Source organism: Hipposideros armiger, unplaced genomic scaffold (assembly GCF_001890085.2).
Source record: "Hipposideros armiger isolate ML-2016 unplaced genomic scaffold, ASM189008v1 scaffold_49, whole genome shotgun sequence".
Lineage (NCBI taxonomy): Eukaryota > Metazoa > Chordata > Mammalia > Chiroptera > Hipposideridae > Hipposideros > Hipposideros armiger.
In genome coordinates this window covers 1,133,672-1,152,504 of record NW_017731399.1, presented here as the reverse complement: position 1 = coordinate 1,152,504, position 18,833 = coordinate 1,133,672, and the positions used below count along the sequence as shown (strand labels likewise).

The following is an 18,833-nucleotide window of genomic DNA, read 5'->3' as shown; positions in this document are numbered from 1 at the left end:
AGAGAGAGAGAGAGAGAGAGAGAGAGAGAGGCATTAGGCGAGTGCACCATGAGGACAAAGGACAAAGCAATTTGAGCACTTAGGCCAAACAGCCAAATTTACCCTCAGTTCCACCGAGGCACACAGAGGCTGGAGGGGTGGGCAATCCCTTCCAAAAGGCACCCGTGGTAGTGGGAGTTCCCTTCGTCCACTTTGAATTTTCTACATTTAGGGCCCACAGGCTACCTCCACCCCTTGTACCTCTGCACACAGCTGACAGATGACATAGCCCTGGCAATTCTGGTTCTAAGTGCCTGTCCCCTGTCACCGAGATGTGCCCAAGATTTCAGAACTCTGAACAGCCTAGTGTCTCACTGAGCAGAATGGGTGTCCCCCTGCCCCTTGTCTTTGTGGTCCTGGTGGCTGGCCTTGGGACCCTGGTCCCCATACCCAGGTGGTCCAGAGAAGGGTTTCTGCTCAGGCCCGCTGTCTTAGTGCGTTCAGAATGTCATCACAAAATACCACAGACTGGGTGGCTTATAAGCAACAGAAATGTATTCCTCACAGTTCTGGAGGCTGGAAGTTCAAGATCAAGGCTCAAGCAGATTCAGTGTCTGATGAGGGCCTGCTTCCTAGTTCATTGACGGCTGTGTCCCCACAGGGCAGAAGGGGCGAGGGAGCTCTCTAGGGTCCCTCCTCCTAAGGCCCTAATCCCATTCACGAGGACTTTACCCTCATGACCTGAGTACCTCCCAAAGGCCCCACTCCTAATACCAACACACTGGGGCCTAGGTTTCAACACATGAATTCTGGGGGGACACACATTTGGTCTAAGGCACCTGCCATCCTCCTCCTGCCTGTGGGCAGCCTCTGCCCCTCCTCCCAGCCTGGACCCACCTGGGGGAGAGCAGAAGCTATTTTTCTCCTCCGTCACCTTTAAAGGCTCGTCAGGCCTGGAGAGGGAAGAAGTAACCGTGTTTGGAGTCACCACACTTCTCCAGAGATGATCCTTGTTCTCCTTTGGTGTGGGGGGAACACCCCAGATTGGCTAAACCTCCGGACGTGGGTGTCAGATGGATTAGAGTTCAAGACTTGACTCTTCGACATCCTGGAGACGCTGTGTGGCCCATGCTACACAACATCTTTGTGCCTCAGTTGATTTTCCTATCTGTAAAATAGGACTAAAAATCCAGAGCCATTGTGAGGATTAGAAAAGCTTATATGTGTAAAGCACATTGCACATAGTAAGTGCTCAACAAGAAAGGAAATGTCGTAGTATTATTCCATCAAATAATATAACAGCGTTTATGTCTTTTTTCCTCCCAAGGGCTTTCACGTCTGTTTTCTCGTTGTGTGTTCTTACAACCACCCAGGGAAGTAGAATAGTTTTTCTTGGATCCAGTTGGCCGATGCAGCAAGTGAGACGCAGAGAAGTGTAGTGATACAGCCAAGGCCACTCAACAAAAAAGTGTCGTTGCTGAGCCAGACTCTGAGGTCCCAGGGGCTGCTTGGCTGGGTTGAGTGTGTCCAACCTGACATACCTGCAGCCACCAGGGCCTTTCCTAGCCCCTCCAGGTCTGTACCCATCCCCCTCCCTCACCTCCCCATAACAGCTCTGTCCCCAAGCCCTGCTCTGACTTCCCAGGGTGGGAGGGCCCTAACCCTGCCTGGTGCTGGCAGCGGGGTAGATGGGCCTCTCAAGCCAGTGGCAGGGCCGGTGTCATTGCCAGCAGCATCTTGGCCAGATGAAGGTTGCATTAGTGAGCAGTAATTGAAATGCAAAATAACATTTTGATCGAGCCAGCAAGCTGTTTATTTATCAGATCAATAGTCAAAATGCCCCATCTGGAGAAGTCAGTGTGATAAGTGACAGCATTTCCAAGGACAAGCTCGGTGAATCCAGCACCCCACCCCCAACAGCCCAGGGGAGGACCAAGGAGCCTGGAAGTGACCCCCACTCTGCGTCCCCACCTTTCCTTACTTTCTTCTTGTATCCAGTTTATAGAGGAGATGACTGAGACCCACATTTTCAGACCCTCGTTGCTGGGGCTGGAAGGACCTACACCCAAAGAGCTGAGGAATCATAGTTAGCAGCTCATGGTTTTTGAGCACTTACTATGTGCAGGTGCTGCTGTGGGTGCTTTATATTTATGGTGTCATATAATCCTCAGAAACATTCTTTGAGGTCTGGTGACTTCATATTATGAATTTTGCAGATAAAGAAACTGGATTGTGGAGAGGTTAAGTGACTGGCTGCACAGCCCATAAGTGACAAAGCCAGGATTTGAACTCAGGTGACCTGAGTCTGGAACCCTTGTGCCTGGGCACTGTTCTGTCCCCTCTCTAGAGGGCAGGGAGCAGTGGTGGACTCTTTTCACTTAGCAGAGTCAAGATTCTGGCTCTGAAGTCAAGGCAAGCTTTTTCCAAACCCACTTACCACAGATTTTCATAAATCACATTGAATTTTGTGTTAAAGTATGTTTTTTAACATTTCGAAACCAGACTTGTTGATAAGTGGGTCTCAGACTCTAGTCTCTCTAAGTTGCTTCCAAACATAGTACATGGTTTTGGGTGCTTTACAAAAAAGCAAAACAGAAAGAAAAATCCATGCACCATTTGTAAACTCTTTAAACCAGGATTGGTGGAATTCAGTGGGAACTGGTGGTGAGGTTGATCCTTTGGCTCCTTCTGTGGGGAGTCTTGGCCTCGGGCCTCTGGGCTCTGCTCCTGCAGCACTGGCTGTCACCCTCACTGTGACTGTGGTCCTGTCCTTTGGCTCAGGCCTGTGACTGTCACATCCTGAGGGGATGCCGGGCTTGAGGACTCATACCCACCCGACTCTCAGACTTCCTCATTCACATGCTCAGATAAATTTATTGAGTATTATCATGTGCCTGGAAGTGTTCTAGTCAGTAGAGAACGGCAGAAAAGAAAGCAGACATGGCCCTGCCCTCGTGTACAGAGATCCCAAGGTGGGGAGCATGATGGTGTGGTCAAGAAACTGTCCGGAGGCCAGTGCGACTGGCATGAAGTGACCATAGGGAGAGCGGGTGGGGAGAGCATCACCGGTGGTGGGGCCAGGCCCCGAGGGCCTTCCCAGCTGCAGTGAGGAGCCCTGCTTTCCGGGAGTGAGATGGGAATCTCCTGGCTGTTTTGAACTGTTTCAAGGAGTGTTGTTACTTATTCCCCTTTGCTTTGTAACTCACTCCAGCACTTTCTGGCTGTGTGACGCCTGCCAAGATATTTAGCCCAACTGAACTTCAGTTTTGTCATCTGCAAAATGGGGAAAATAATAATACCTACCTCAACAGGTTGTCTCAAGGAATCGATGACGTAATACATATAGTTCCATGCTCAGCATAGAGTAAGCCTTCTACCATCACCCTATAAAGGTCAGAAGCGGGTTCCCAGTGGGCTGCCTTGCCAGGTCCCACCTATCCACCTGAGTTAAGGTGTCTTTTTGTCATCTGCTCAGGCTGCCCATTAGCATAAAGACTGAAAAACTGAGTCAGGAAGAGAAATGGATGCTGGGACCCCCCAAGCTCCCTTTGTCATTCCTGCTGTGCAGCAGGCCACACAGAAAGAGCCACTGCCACGATCAGGCAGTGGATGAAAGTGTTGTCCCCTCACTGGGTCTGCATACTGCCCTGTGGGAACACACATGGGGAAGTGGCAGTGAGGCCCACCAACAGCACCCACAAAAGAGACACAGGTGTGTGATCACATAAGGAGCCGAGTGAAAGCCCAGGCTCCTTCCAATGTGTGGCTCTGCCATCCCCCAGGGCCATTGGGCCCTCTACTGGGTCCTCTGCCTGGACTCTGGAACCTTTGCTCAGATCCTGTGTGGCCTGCAGGTGGGGGAAGACAGAGAAAGAGAGAGAGAGAGAGAGAGAGAGAGAGAGAGAGAGAGAGAGAGAGAGAGAGAGAGAGAGAATGGGGAGAGGGAGATTTTTATGAGCCAGAGAGGGGGTGTGGCTTACCTCACTTTGCTCACATTCCATTGGCCAGGACCTGGTCAATGGCCACAGCTAACTGAAAGGGAGACTGGGAGATGTAGTATTCCTGATGCCTAGGAACAAAATGAAATTGCTTTTGGTGAACTCATAGCAGTCTCAGCTATACTAATTTATCATATTTCATTGACTCTATGATATCATCTATTGTTAAAGACATGATTATTTTTGGAACCACTAACTAAATTAGACCATGGCATGCCATTGATTCAAGATGCATTCTGATGGCCAAGATGTTAATATGTGAAAAAATGGTGTAGCTTAGAGTCAATGAAATATGGTGTTGTCACTGCTTGAGGGCAGGAACCTGTCCACTTTGTGCACCAATCCATCTTCAGGGCTGGAATAATGTCTGCCACACAGGAGATATTTGAGAACTGGTAGTGGAATGAATGAGGGAGGAAAGGAATGAATGAATGAGATGGTGTGTGAGCTGCCCTTTTGGTTAAGTGTCAGAACCCCCTTTGTGTGCTGCATGGAGTCAGGGAATCAGGCTCTGCTCAATCACTTGAGCAGAGGTGCTACTGGGCTTGCGAGCAGCTGTCAACAGCAGCTAAGTCTCACTCCCAGGCATCTGACTCTGGCAGGCACCCTTCTCTGCTGCCAGCCTTCACATTCTTCTCCTTCACTGCACATTGGTGTGAAGTCTGACCTTGCCCACACTTGAGCTGTCTATCTTACTGCTTCTGTCCCTGGAGAGGCAGCCCTGACACCACAGATCTCATGGGAGAGACTCATTAGCTCAGCTTGGATCCGGTGCACACCCCTGGGTCAATCAGCGGGACCAGTAGGGTGGAGGTCTGTAAGAATGTGGCAAGTGCTGCAGGAACTCTGTGTGTGTGTGTGTGTGTGTGTGTGTGTGAGTGAGAGAGAGAATGTTGCCGTCAGATGTCAGCTCCCAGGAGAGAGGCTAGTTAGTCCTAATAATTGGTTCTAGTAGTGTCTGCATGAGAAGCCTGTTTGCCGAAAGGGGACTTTCTCTGTGGAAGTCCCAGAACACGGAGAGGCATGCAGATGCATGATTAAAGGGGTGGAGAGGTAGATGTGTGGATGGATGAATGACGGAAAGAGAGAGGGAACAAGACAGTCTTGCTTGCTGTGGGATTGAACTTTGTAGAGGCAGTGAATGGAAGCCATCTCTTCGTTACCAAAAAGGGGTGCTAGGAACAACTGCTAACATGTATTTATTGAGCACTTACTGTATACCAGGCACTGTTCTAAGCTCCTTTCTGTATTAGCTCACTAGTCCTCAAGACCACCCTGTGAGAAGAATACGATCATTATCATGCCTGTTTTCAGATGAGGCGCGAAAAAGTTAATGCGCAAGGGAAAGCCCTGGAATTCAAACTCAGGCAGTCCAGCTCCAACCACTAAGCTTTAAGGCTATTGTGAGGATTAAATGCCATCTGGAAACTGCCGAATCTGTTCCATGACAATAGGTGGGATGCTTACGCCGTATCAGTACTTGGTATAGGGTGAAAATGAAAACAGAGTCAAGGAGAGTTAAGATAAATTCACAGATGTCAGCTCTCCAATAGTGATTGAAAGAGCACTAGAGGTGTGTTTGGGGCATATTCTGAATGTGTGCTATTGTTCTTTCTCCAAACACACCCCTCTGTGGTGGCCAGAGCTCAGAGCGGGCCCAGTGGGCTAAAGTAAGCACCACCAGGTACCTCTGAGTCCTGTGTAAGGGCACTCCGCTGAGAGGACCGAGGTGAGGGCTGAAGTTTCAAATTGGTCTCCCCAGAGGGGATGCCCCTTTTTCTAATTTGCACAAGCCGTGGCGTGAGCCAGCAGTGGCCGTCCACTGTGGGGCCCCCCAGCTGTCCTCAGGCAGCCACTCAGCGTCTAGCCATCTCCCCCTCCCTCGACACAGCCTCTCTCTTCTCATTATGATGGATGCAGCCTGGAAAATCATGGATAAAAAGCCCCGATTGAAAGGCACTAATTACCCATCATTATTTTCCGTGCCGTAATTTGTGTGGAACGAGATTTCAATCAGTTGTCCGGGATCAGCCTGGTTTTGACTAATCCTTCTAACGACAAGATGCTTTTAATTACAGATTTTCGCGTGAGCTCCAGTGCACAGGGGGAGGCAGGTTCTCACTGAAGCCAGTTTGCTATTGGGTCATTTTGCAGCCCTGGGTCCCAGAGGGGCCCCCAAAGGGAGAAAGAAAAAGAGAGTGTTAGGAAAGTATGACTGAGGAGACCAGGTAACGTCGAACCACTGAAAGAATGGTGCTGTGGTGACCACGTGGCGATGGAGGGTTGCAGGTGGGCCACCGCTTGAGTCAGCTCATTCTCCCAGGTAGGTCACCAACTCACTGTGTCTCTAAACCTCCGATCAGCCTGGCGTTCTAGTTAGTAACGTTGAGCCACACAACTTGGGGCTTCAGTTCCTCACCTGAAAGCCACCAGGACAGGCAGGAGAATCCCTGAGAACGTACGATTCACTGACTCCAGCTGTGTTGGTGTGTCTGTCCAGAAAAATGGATCTACTGTTGAAAGCTACACATATGCAAGATTTCAATCACATAGTCACGACCAAACACCGTTTATTAAAATAGGTGATTCAGACTACTCAGGGGGGAAGATCAATTTGAATTAAAGAAGTATCTGAGTTTAAGGGAAAAAAAATGTAATTACTGGACCTCCGACGCACAGACTTTGATTAATTATAATCCTTGGTTCATTATTGGCCTCCTTCCCCACCCTTCCTTCCTTCCACCTTCCCTCCCTTCCATGGTAAGAACCCATGTATCCGAGACCTGACAGAAATGCTGGGGCCTTGACAATGACTCACATTTAGCCACACGGTCCTCACCATCCTACCCCTTAATTAAAGTCTCAGTCTGCATTCTTCTTTTTTTTTTTTTAATTGGGGAACAGTGTGTTTTGCCCAGGACCCATCAGCTCCAAGTCAAGTCGTTGTCCTACAATCTAAGTGTGGAGGGCGCAGCTCAGCTCCAAGTTTAGTCGCCATTTTCAATCTAGTTGTAGGGGGCACAGCCCACCATCCCATGCGGGAATCGAACCGGCAACCTTATTGTTCAGAGCACGCGCTCTAACCAACTGAGCCACCCGGCAGCCCCTCAGTCTTTAGTAATATTTTTAAAGGAGGTTTAACTGTTACTTTCAGGTGCCTGAGGGGCTGGTTTCTAACAAATACAGCCTTGCAGGAGGGCCTGAGAGTTGGCTTCAATGAATAGCTCAGGTGGCCCCCGTTTAGCCAATTAATTATGGAAATGTACGTAAGAGTGTACTCAAGTATTCAGAAACCATTTTTCTTCTGTACAGTAGATTCCCGTTTCAGGCTTATGTAGCCACTTAATTTGCCTAACCAGCTACTTTCCCTCCTGGTAAATGGCAAGTATCTATGGAATTATCCTCAATCCCAGATCTGGGGACTTGGTTGCGGGAAGGGTTTTGCTGGGTTTAACCACAGGCCTGGATTTTCTGGGAGAATCACACCAAGCAGCCAACAGTCTCCTGAGTGCTTGCTGGGCACCAGGACGCTCTAAATGTTTTGCCTGCATTAGCTCATGTTCACCCAGAACAGCCCTTTGAAGGGGATGCTGTGATTGAGCCCATTTTACAGATGAGGACCCTGAGGCCCAGAGAGGGTGACCTGTTTACTCCAAGTCACCAGATACTATGTGGTAGAACTGGCTCGTCTGATGCCAGAGTGCAGGCTCGTAAGGTTTCTGCTCTACAGGGGTGGCCCCAGCACACAGGCAGGAGAGGGCTCTGAGTGCAGCCCCCCTGGGTATGACCCAGATCTCTGCATGGGGTGGGGTGGGCTCCACCCTGTAGAGGAAAACCAGCCAGGACCCAGCGAATCAGGCCTGTCCACCCCTCTTACCTCCACAAGCTTCTCTCCTGCTGCCTTCCACCAGCAGGCCACCTTGAGGGACATAGATCCCTGGGACTCCGGTTTAAAAATTTATGGTGGTAGCCTGGCATCTCTCTACCTCTAGAGGTCCGTGAAACCCAACAGTCTGGGTTTCATTCAGAACTTCCAAAATTCTGTTGGTCTCTGCATGAGGCAAATCTTCAACCCACTCTGTTGTCCAGCAGAGCGATGTCCAGCAGAGAGCCCCCGAGTCAGCCCAGGCTGCCCTGGAGTTCAGGCCGCTCTGGGGTGCAGGGCCTCACACTGGACACTAGGAGGGCCAGCGGCATGGCTGAGTGGGCGCAGGAGGGAGGCCATGCTTTATCAGGTGGTGGTAAAATGGAAACCAGGGCAGCTCTGCCTGCACTCCTCTTCCCAGACAAACCACAGGGAAAATGATGCCCTGAGGGACTTCGACCTCTGACTACTGCTCTTTCAAAGGCTGCTTAGATGTGGCATCTGTCCCCTCCCCATAAAGTCAATAGTCATCAACCCAGTTGGGAACTGGGTCTCAGCCACCGCGGATGATGGACTCGACCTGACTCTCTCCTCCCCAGAGCACAAGTGTCAGCCACCTCGCCCTCATTCCGCGGCCACACTGTCCTGGACCGGGCACCAGGTCCCCCCTCTGAAATCTTTCCTGCCCCAGCCTCTCATCCTTTCTCTTTTCCCGCTCCTTCCTCCTGCCTCTACCTCAGCCTCCAGCCCCTGAAAACCATCACCCTCTTGACCCCTCTATTTTCTCCCAATTCCACCCCTTCTGACATCTCTCTCCTCTGTGCCAAAACTGCATCCTTCATTTGCCCAACCCTCAGCTCCTGTGCCCTATGTCCACCCGCTTCCCTCATACATCTAAGTTAGTGGTTCTCAACTCTCTCTCTCTCCCCCCCCCCCCCCCCCCAATCCAGAACATTTGGCAATGTCTGGAGAAGGTTTTGGTTGTCATTGCTGAATGAATGGAGCAAGACCAGCTAGGCGCAGCAGGGAGCCCCCGTCCGTCCATGTTGTATTCACCTGGCCCTCTGTAGAGCACGGCACACGTGTGCTTGTTTAGTGTCTGTTTTTCCTGTGAGGGCTTCTGGGATTGTGGGCTGTGCCTCTCATATTTGTTATCTGGCCAGCACTTAGCACATAGTGGTGCCCCAAATACAGGTTGACTGTCCCTGGAAAAGACATCCTAGTGGGGCCAAAATAATGATCGCGGAAATGAGAAAGCTGTAGGAATGAAATCATTAGATACCCACCCCCACCCCCTCTCTCCTCAGCTGGGACTGAAGCACCAGATTGGCACAGCTTTCTGTGGTAGCTCTGGTTGGTCAAGTTTGCTTCCTTCTCAACCCCAGGCTCGCTGACCTGGGCCTGCGGGCAGGGTCTGGACAGGGTGGGTCTTGGCTGCACAGCCCACTGCCGGATGCTTTGTGCCCTTCTGTACCAAGAAAGAGAGGGGCAGGAAGGGAAACCAAGGCTCAGGGGACGGCTCACCCTGGGTGCCTGAGCCACGAGGCTGGGGGCAGAGAGTTGGGACAATTGTGGCCTGCTTTCCACCGGGAATGGCTGCAGGGCTTCCAACTTCTTCCCTCAGGGCACATGCTTGTTGTACCTCCAAGGAACAGCTCTGAAGCTGGCGGCACATAATACAGGCTCACTAAATAGCAGTTGCTACAATTACTGTTTATGTCAAGTGTATCTCCGTAATCTCTGAAGCTCTAGGGGAGGGGTGAGGATGGAGGGCTGCTTCTGGAAGCTGCCTCCCCCAGCAGTGCTTGTCACAATGGGCTTGGGATGTTCCTGTGAACTGCAGAGCCTAAGGCAGTGGGCAGGAGGGGATTAGAAATGAAAGAGCACTTGGTCAGCTCTCCCTGCCTGCCCTGTGCAAGGGGCTGTGGGGAGGGACCTTTCCAAAGTTGCGTGTGTGCCTGCTCAGGAAGATTTTCTACCTGGGCTATGACCAACCCACGAATGGCTTTTCCTGAGGACACACCAGGGACCCATTGGTGGATGGAGGGGAGGCAGGTGGCTGTGGGGAGCCCAGGAAAATGACAGGGCATCAGCCAGTATGGTGTAAAAGGATCCAGAGGAAACCCGCAACGGGGGGCACCCGCTATCAATGTAAGGAAAACCTGGAGCTTGTCGGAGGGTGTTTCCAAGAACTCGGAGGATTCAATTCTGAACAGAAGAGACCTGGGAGCCTTCAAACACTACATTCCAGTAAATAATAAACTTCTTGAGAGGAGTCTAATATGTATCTTTTATCTTTGTATTAATATCTCCAGCATCCAGTTTGTGATTAGAACTGTCTCTGGGGCATTGAACTCCCCCCCCCCCTGGAAATGTTCAAATGTAGATGGATGGGGCACCCCCTTGGGAGGTGTATTAACTACGGACTCACTAGTGGGACCAGGGACTGTGAAGGCCTCTCCCCATCACAAGATTGTATTTGGTGATGTGGATGTGTGGCCAAGGTTGTGTTGGGGGGTAGGCTTTGTGGGGGGTGAAAAGGCAACCCCTTCCCCAGGTGGTGACCAATCCTTTCCCCAATGTGCTGCTCAGAAAACAGGGGCTCCCTTTGAGCAGCATTTCCAGTGGACAGCAGGCCACAATTGTCCCAACTCTCTGCCCCCAGCCTCACGGCTCAGACACCCAAGGTGAGCCGTCCCCTGAGCCTTGGTTTCCCCTCCGGCCCCTCTCTTTCTTGGAGATAGGACTGTGGCTGCTCCCCCAGCGGACCCTCCAGCACTGAGACCCTCCCTCCCAGCCCAGAGCCATCTTTCCACCCAGGGGGCCGTACAGCCAGCCCCTGCAGCCCTTTTCTGTCTCCAAGATCTTTCCCTCTTTTCTTTGACCTGCTGCTCCTCAGGCATAAGCCTTGGCCTCCTCTTTATCGCCACATGCTGGGCCAGGACAGGGCCAGATGGACCCTGACCAGCTCCTGACTCCAGACCCTGGCTGGCCGCAGAGGTCTGGAGCATGGGCTGCAGCTGGGCTTCCCTAAACACACAGCTCCGTCTCCCTGCTTTCCTTGACCCCTGTGGAGAGAGGCCCCTCCCCTCATCCTGGAAGCTGTGATGTAGGAAGGTCACACCCAGCTGCCTTCTCACCCACCCAGCATGGTTCTGGGAGGAGGGGCTTTCCTTGGGGGGAAGTTGACCCTTCCTAGCGATCCTACCTCATGGATAATGCTCCCTGACACTACAGGTGAGGCAGGGGTGCTTAAAGCTTGAAACTTAAGTTTAAGAAACAGCTGGGGAATGTACAGAGTTGTGCCTTGGAGGCACAGCCTTTTGGGGATGAGGGTCTGGGCAGAAGCTAGCCTGCTCAGGGGAGGGAAGTGAGAGAGGGGGCCTGGAGCCACTCCGCAGATGTGCCCCGGGCCAGAGGCAAAGCCCGGAAGTAGCTAATTTGGCTGGGGTCTTTGCCCTGCCTCTTGCCCTGACTGGGTGCTTTGGGGTCTCGGGTCCCAATCTCAGTGATGGTGGCACATGGGGGGAAGGTCCGAGCTTGGACTTCCCTGAAGCCCCAGTGGGGCCAAACAAACTGGGTTATCAGATCATTGTCCTGAGGGTGTTTGGTCCAGGGCCTGGCACACCTGGACTTTCATGTGTAGCCATCATGTTTTATTCTTGTGCAGTAAGTTTGGCCAAGTATTTTGGCTGAATTGTTACCATTTTTTGTCACCCTCGAGCTGGCAATTTGCAAAAGGCTGGGTGCCTAATCTGAAGCTTGTTGCTAGTAGTTTTTTCTTTGAGGACTCAGAAGGTTCTGGGAGGTGGAGGGGTTTAATGCCAGAAAACTTGCTCTGGGCCGGGCCGTTTCATGACCAATTGACCTTCTGGACCAGTGTTTTATCTCACCGATGCCTTAGCATAGAGCCCCTCCCAGCTGCCCCGCCCCTGGTGCCCGGAGCCCAAAGCTAATTCCTGGGGACGGCGTCACACCTCAGCCTCCTCAGCTCTGACTTCCCGCACTGTGTGTCCACAGGCTGCTGAACAGAATGTCCGCAGACGATCGGCACCTGAGCTCCAGCTGTGGCTCCTTCATCAAGACGGAGCCGTCCAGCCCGTCCTCGGGCATCGATGCCCTCAGCCACCACAGCCCCAGTGGCTCGTCTGACGCCAGCGGCGGCTTTGGCCTGGCCCTGGGTGCGCACGCCAATGGTCTGGACTCACCGCCCATGTTTGCAGGCGCCGGGCTGGGAGGCACCCCCTGTCGCAAGAGCTACGAGGACTGTGCCAGCGGCATCATGGAGGACTCGGCCATTAAGTGCGAGTACATGCTCAACGCCATCCCCAAGCGCCTGTGCCTCGTGTGTGGGGACATTGCCTCTGGCTACCACTACGGTGTGGCCTCCTGCGAGGCCTGCAAGGCCTTCTTCAAGAGGACCATCCAAGGTGCGTGGAGTCATTCAGGGCCCTGAAATGGGTGCAGGTGGGGGCGCCAAGGCCTGCGGTCCAACAGGAAACCGGGTGATCCCTCAGTGCCGGGAGCAGAGGTTCTGTAGGCCCCACTTTCTGTCACTCCCTATATGGCCCCCCCAGAAAACCCAAAGAAAATCCACATAAGTGCCTCACTACGAGTGTTCCTCGGAACACTGTCAGATATGTGCCCCTCAAAAAGCTGATTTTGGGGGGAAATAGCATTATTTGCCCTGCAATTCCAAACCTCCTGACATACAAAGGGCCTCTCACTTTGTTTTTTGGTTTTTTTTTTAAAGATTTTTATTGGGGAATTGGGGGATGGGAACAGCGCTGGGGAATTGGGGAAAGGGGAACAGACAAGTTGCTGTGCTTTTGTTCTTCAGTCTAGTTGTGGAGGACGTTGCTTCACTGCCCCAAGTTGGTGCCATCATTTCACTCTTCCCGGGTGAGGCAGATCAGTCGCCGGCTTCTGGACGGCCACTCACTGTGGCTGCTGGCCACTCACGCTGGCTGCTGGCCACACGTGGTAGCCCATGGCAACCCACTGCAACAGGGGCTGCAGCCTATGCCGTCGCCGGCGACTCACGGCAGCCCAGCTCCAGGTCGAGCTGTTGTTCAGCATCTTAGCTGTAGAGGGCAGTGTCACTGGCCCTCATATGTGGGATCCGAACCGGGGCCCTCTGACGTCCCAAGCCAGCTCTTAACCAATGCGCCACTTGGCCGGCCTGCACTTTGTTTTTATCTTTTTTAATTGTATGAGTGAAACATGACTACTTCATTGTGAAAGACTCAGGCTGACAGAGCAAAGGACTGTTTCCCCTGACCACTGGCCCCAGTTTGGGTCCCAGTGCGGCCTGTTCTCTAGGGTTTTTTCAATACATCTGCATATCAGCTGAGTCATGTCCCAATGGCGGTGGAGGTGGCTGCCTCTTTCAGTGGGTACTCGAGTGAATGATTCTGAGGAAGGTGAGCAAGAGCTCTGAAAGGTGCCCTCTGTAAGGTCACCCCTAGATAAATTGGGGATGATGATGGGGTATTTTCAAGTTCAAGGCACAGGCCCAGTTTGGAGAGACAGCCGGGCATAACGGTTCTTACTGCAGCAGGTCATGGGTAGAGCACTTGCTTCATTCATTCAGCCAAGTACCTGTGGAGCTCTTACGAAGTGCCAGCCACTGTTCTAGGTACTGGCAATAGGAGAGACAAAAAGCCCTGCTCTTGTCGGTAACTGAGGTGAGCTGATGCCATGCCACTGGAACAGACGCTGCAAAGCAGGCTAAAGAAGACCTAGGGGCACTTGTCCTGTCTCTGGAGCAGATCCCTAGTCCGGGGCCTGCCTGGCTCTCTGAAGGGTGTCCCTCCCCCTATTTCCCTTTGGAAAGAGGCAGCATGAACTTCCGTGGGATGGTTCTCAGTTTATTCATTCAACAGATATGTATTTGTTGAGATCTCTTCAGATGACAATTTATGTATTAAACCAATGGAGGGCATTAGGACTGGCCATGTTTCCAGTTCTGCATATTAGTTGGGTCGGCGTGGTGTAGTGGCCAGCCACCCAGGCTCCTGGGTCAGACAGCTCCATCCATTACCTTATAGCAGAATGCCCTGGGCCTGTTTCTCTCCCACCTTCTGTGAAGATATACCTACCTCACATTACAGGAGGCTGACAAAAGAGGATTAAGCGAGTTAATATATATCAAGCACTTAGACTGTTCACTGGCACCTAGGAAGTGCAAAATAGATGTTTACAATTTTTATTTTCACTTCTACAATATCACTTAAGACATATGATTACTAAGACAATGGACATATAATTTGTTTTACCGTACAGAGCAAGCTTTGAGACTGACATATAAATTAAACTCTAATTATCGTGACCTAATAGGATTTAAATTATTTTAACTATAGATAATATTTATTTTTTTTAACAGAACTCTTGAAAAAAATAAACCTGGCAAAAATTCAAACAGTGCAAAAAAGTGAAAGAGTAAAAAGGAAGTTTTCTGAAAACTCCAGACTCTGGTTCCCTGAATCTTCCCTAGAAGGAGCCACAATACCATTTTCCTACAGAAATATTTATTGAGCACTTTCCTATCAGGCAATGTGCTAGCCTCCAGCAATGAATGAATGAATGAATGTGTCTGGTCCCTGCCAGCTTTGAACCGCTGGATCAGGGGAGAGGCCCTGTGATCTCTAGATTTGAAAAGCCCAGCATGGTGGTTCTAAGTCTCCTGCCTCAGACAGGGTTGGAAACCTCCAGTCCAATATCTAATTAATATCGTATGATATTTGACAAACATGAGATGTTTAAACCAATTTCAGTTACTGAAATAGCATTTTTCTTTTCCAAATTGGGAAGTGGTCTTGGTAAGATTGACTCTTTGAGGTCAGTTTTTGAAAAATGGCTCTTGAGGAGACAATTATATTTTCTTCTCTCCATATCTTTAAGTGAGTTGGAGGGTTCTGGATCAAATGTTCTGAAGGCAGAGGCTGGTGTAACTCAGCAACCGTCCTTTACTCTCAACAGAGGCCCAGGTGCTGAGAATGTCCTGAGGTGGTCATGATTCGGCATGAAGAATTTGTAAATAGTCTTAATTATTTGCTACCACGAATAGGATAATGATCTCTTCCTAGAAATCAAAAGACAAACAGCAGCATTTTAGTGCAATCAGGACTGAACTGCTCTGTCTCTTTCTCACAAGACGAGTTTCACGTTTATAACCAGAAACAGGTGTCTAATCTAGAAGAGGGAAGAGTAAATTCTAAGGCTGATGGATTACTCTGATTATTTTATTAGCTCTTTGGTTTTATTTTAACAAAGATTTAAATTGTGTTGGGGGGGTGGGGAAAGAAAAGTATAAAAAGGGAAAAAATGACCTATAATTGGATAACCACAGAGATAAGCTAAGCGCCGAGGGAGCCTGTTTTTAGTCCCTGCTCTGGGTAAGGAACTGCAGGGGAGGCAGGCGGAGAGGGGCCTGCACTCAGGAAGCTCAGAGCCTGGGAGTCTGCGGGCACAGACCTAGGCTCCAAGCCAGGGCAGCTTCCTAAGCACCAACCCAATTAACAAAGCTATTCGGGCCATTTTTAAAAGTCCAATAATTTGGATATAAGGCCTTTTTAGTCATAAAATGATCTATTCACAAATCTATGTTACCGCTTGGAAGGCTCTGAAAAATCATGCCAGCTCACACCTGCCTCCCACCTTTGGTCACTTCAGTCTGCTCAGTTCAGTGGTTACACCAATATGGGAAGAAATATAGCAGAAACAAGGATGTCATGATGGATTGGGGGAGCTAGGCCTCGGTTGTTCCTTCTCTACAAATATGTATTGAGCACTGACCGACTGCGTGCTTGGCTGGGCGAGGTGCTAGCACGTGTGGGGAATGGGGGGGCAGGGATGGAAGAGGGGGGCAAAGTGCAGCCTGCAGGCTGGCCACCTGCTTAGGTAAATCAAGTTGTATTGGGACATGGCCACACCTACAACAGCACTGAGTAGCTGCTACATAGACCTTCCAGCCACAAAGCATATAACATTTACTATCTGGCCCTTTACAGAAAAAATGTGCCCTTCCCTGCACTACAGCTTGGAACAAGGTAGATGCAGTCCCCTTGCCCTCAAGGGGCTTATAGTCAACCCTTAGTAGTGCACTGTTAAATGTTTGTTACAACTTTGCCTGCCCAGTTCTATGCTATAAAAGGGAATGTGTTGTCAGTGCTGGGGGTTGTGGTGACACCCAGAGTAGATGAGCTCAGAGATAGACAGAAAGGGACTGAATGGCTACCAGCCAAAGGAGATAATCCTCAACCTGATTGAATTTCCTAGCATATCTAAAGAAAAAAAATGTACCCATCAAAAGGATTGATCAGCCCTGGAGGCGTAGAATGAAAGGTAGGCTTTGGTAAAGATGCCACTCCTAGGACAAGGGAGTCAGCCTGGGGACTGCCTGACAGGATTAAACATTCGGTTAATCTGATTAACATCTTTCTGAGTATGATCTAGTTCCCCTGTAGGTAGGTCTTCTGCTTGGAGTGAACTTGCTGGCTAGGCTGATCAGCTTCTTCTTGTACTTGAATGAGCTGGCATCTCTGGGCTTATACATCAGGTTCCTGAATTTAAGCGAGGCGAGTCGGGGGCTGAGAGAGGGAGTCGCTTTCTGTGGCTGGCAGTCAGGCTTCTGGGTCACAGGGCTGAGTGCCAGATTCTGAACTGTGACACTGACCCCACAGAGGTGAAAACCTTTAACATGCGAACTGAAACCCTACTCCTTGACCCTGTCAGTTTCTTATTCTCAGCAACGACCCTTCCTCCTGTTCCACTGAGAAACTAGAACTCCCTCGGCTGCTTGCCACCAATCCTACCCACTCTCTCCTGCTGTTTGCGGTATCTTTCATTCACTGATAGCTGCCCATTCACTGCTGGAAGACGTCTCCTCCCCCAGGCTCGCCCCTTCTCAGGCTTTGAATTGATCTCCTCCCTACTTCCCAGAGACCCTCCTACCCATTATCTCAGCTCTTTTTATCTTCTTCTCACTCTCTAGTGTCCTTTCCATCAGCATTTCAATGCCTCTAGTATCTGCAGTTTAAAAAAAAAATTATATATATTGGGTTGTCAGAAAAGTCATGACACATTTTTGCAACAAAAAACATAGAAAGAATACATCATGACTTTTCCGACAACCCAATACCTTCCCTCAAACTTCAGCTCCCAGCATCTCTCCCTCCCCTTCCTTCTCTGTCCTTGACCCACCTTAGGTGCCTGCCATCTCCTGCTGCTGGCTTCACTTGCCTCTGAAACCCGGATGAATCCCAATTCCACAGTCTTGCCCTCAACTTCTGCCTGAGTTCCAAGTCCTTTAACACCTAATGAACATTTCCACGTGGATGTCCCAGAAGCACCCCAAATGCAACAAGTCCTAAACATAAGCTATGTCTCTGCTATCAGATATTTCTCCTGGTATTTCCAGCTCAGTGCCTGTATCACTCCTCCAGTGTTTAGGCCAGAAATGGTGTTTTTCCTTTACTTTGCTTCCCTCCCGCACCCCTCTCCAACCCAATGCCTTCTCCCCATTCCTCCTGCTTTCCTGTAGGCCACCACTGACTACAACAGTTTCCAAACTGGTCTCCCAGCGGCCAGGCTCACCCCTTCCCAGTCTGTTTTCTTCAGTGCTTGCCACACACATCTGAACATGTCACCCTTCCATCTTGCTTGTGGGCAAAAGCAAACTCTAGAACATGCCTGAGAGTGCCCGTTGGGATGGGCGCACATTGACCTTGGAGCCTCATCTGGTGCCCTTCTCCATTTTGTGCTGTAGGTTAGCCTGACGGCTCTATTTTCTAGTCCCCAGAACTTGTCCCATACTTTCAAGTTCTACACTTTGCACATTGTCTTCTCTCTGCTCCCCTTCCCAACCGGCAGTCCCTACCTTTGTCATTAGGTCTTAAGTTAGCTGGCACGTCCTCCAGGAAGCCTCCTCCAACGTCCTCCTCTCATTTGGCACAGGTAGCGCCCCTGCTTAACGCTCCTATAAATCTCCCAGCCCGCCAACAACACTGAGCACACTGCCTGGTTATCGCCATTACTTGTCCGGCTCCCCAAGAAGATTGTAAGCTTTTAAGGAACAGCATTATATATACCTTGATTTTTCACTGAACTCCACATCCTCCCATAGTACCTGACATGTAGGAAGTTCTCAATGTATCTGAATAGAAGGCAATCCCCAAAGTGACCCCCCGTTTTCCCACTGAAGACAAATCAAAGAGGTTTAGCCAGTCTGTATATTTAGGGATCTAGATAAAATAGTCAAATGTCTACTTATAACAATATGTTAATTTTTGTTATATTGCATATTTTAAGTCACATTATGTAAAACAATATATTATTTTTTGAAAACCTTTTTCCACTCACATTTTGTAAAGCCAGGTTTATCAAACTTTTCCCATGAACTTTTGCCTTCCCTCAGGACACTTTTCGAGTCATTTAACACAGTATTTCAAAGCACAGTGTTGTCACTTCCATTTCAGTTCCTTGAGATTTTATGAGCATGTTTGTGATGTTATCCCTAAAAATTTTATTTTGAGCCACAAGTACAGATTCTAGACTGTCAGAATAGTTATTTTTTTATTTGCCTTGGTTTACAATCATGATTTCCACAACCTATCAGGTACTATACTGCTTTTGACACTCAATATTTGTGATTGTGAGGTCATTGCATCAGGAATAACTATATTTGTGTAAAATTTCCTTCTGCCCCTTGTTACTGATTCGGTTGGGTGACTGGCATTAATTGAGCTCTTCTCAAATGGTAATTGTCCAATATAAAGTGATTGACTAGCACCTCTAATGTGAGACACTCAAATATTAAGCAACTTCTTTTTCTAAAGGACAATGTGTAGGGAAAGCTCCTGCCTTACATTTGAGCTTATGAAGCTGTTGTTTAGTCCTTGGCTGAGTATTGAGTCCCAATCATTGTGCTGGGAGCTGAGGATGGTGCACAGGCCCCTCCCTTTGAGGGCTTGTCTTCTGGGGCGGGGGTG

At 49.9% G+C, this 18,833-nt stretch overlaps 1 protein-coding gene across 1 annotated transcript in view; it reads left to right on the top strand.

Moving 5' to 3' along the window:
- Positions 1 to 18,833, top strand: part of ESRRB (estrogen related receptor beta) — a 109,727-nt gene that overhangs the window by 38,789 nt on the left and 52,105 nt on the right. The window contains 1 exon segment of the mRNA XM_019640426.1: positions 11,863 to 12,272. Within this exon segment, the coding sequence (XP_019495971.1) occupies positions 11,863 to 12,272 (410 nt within the window).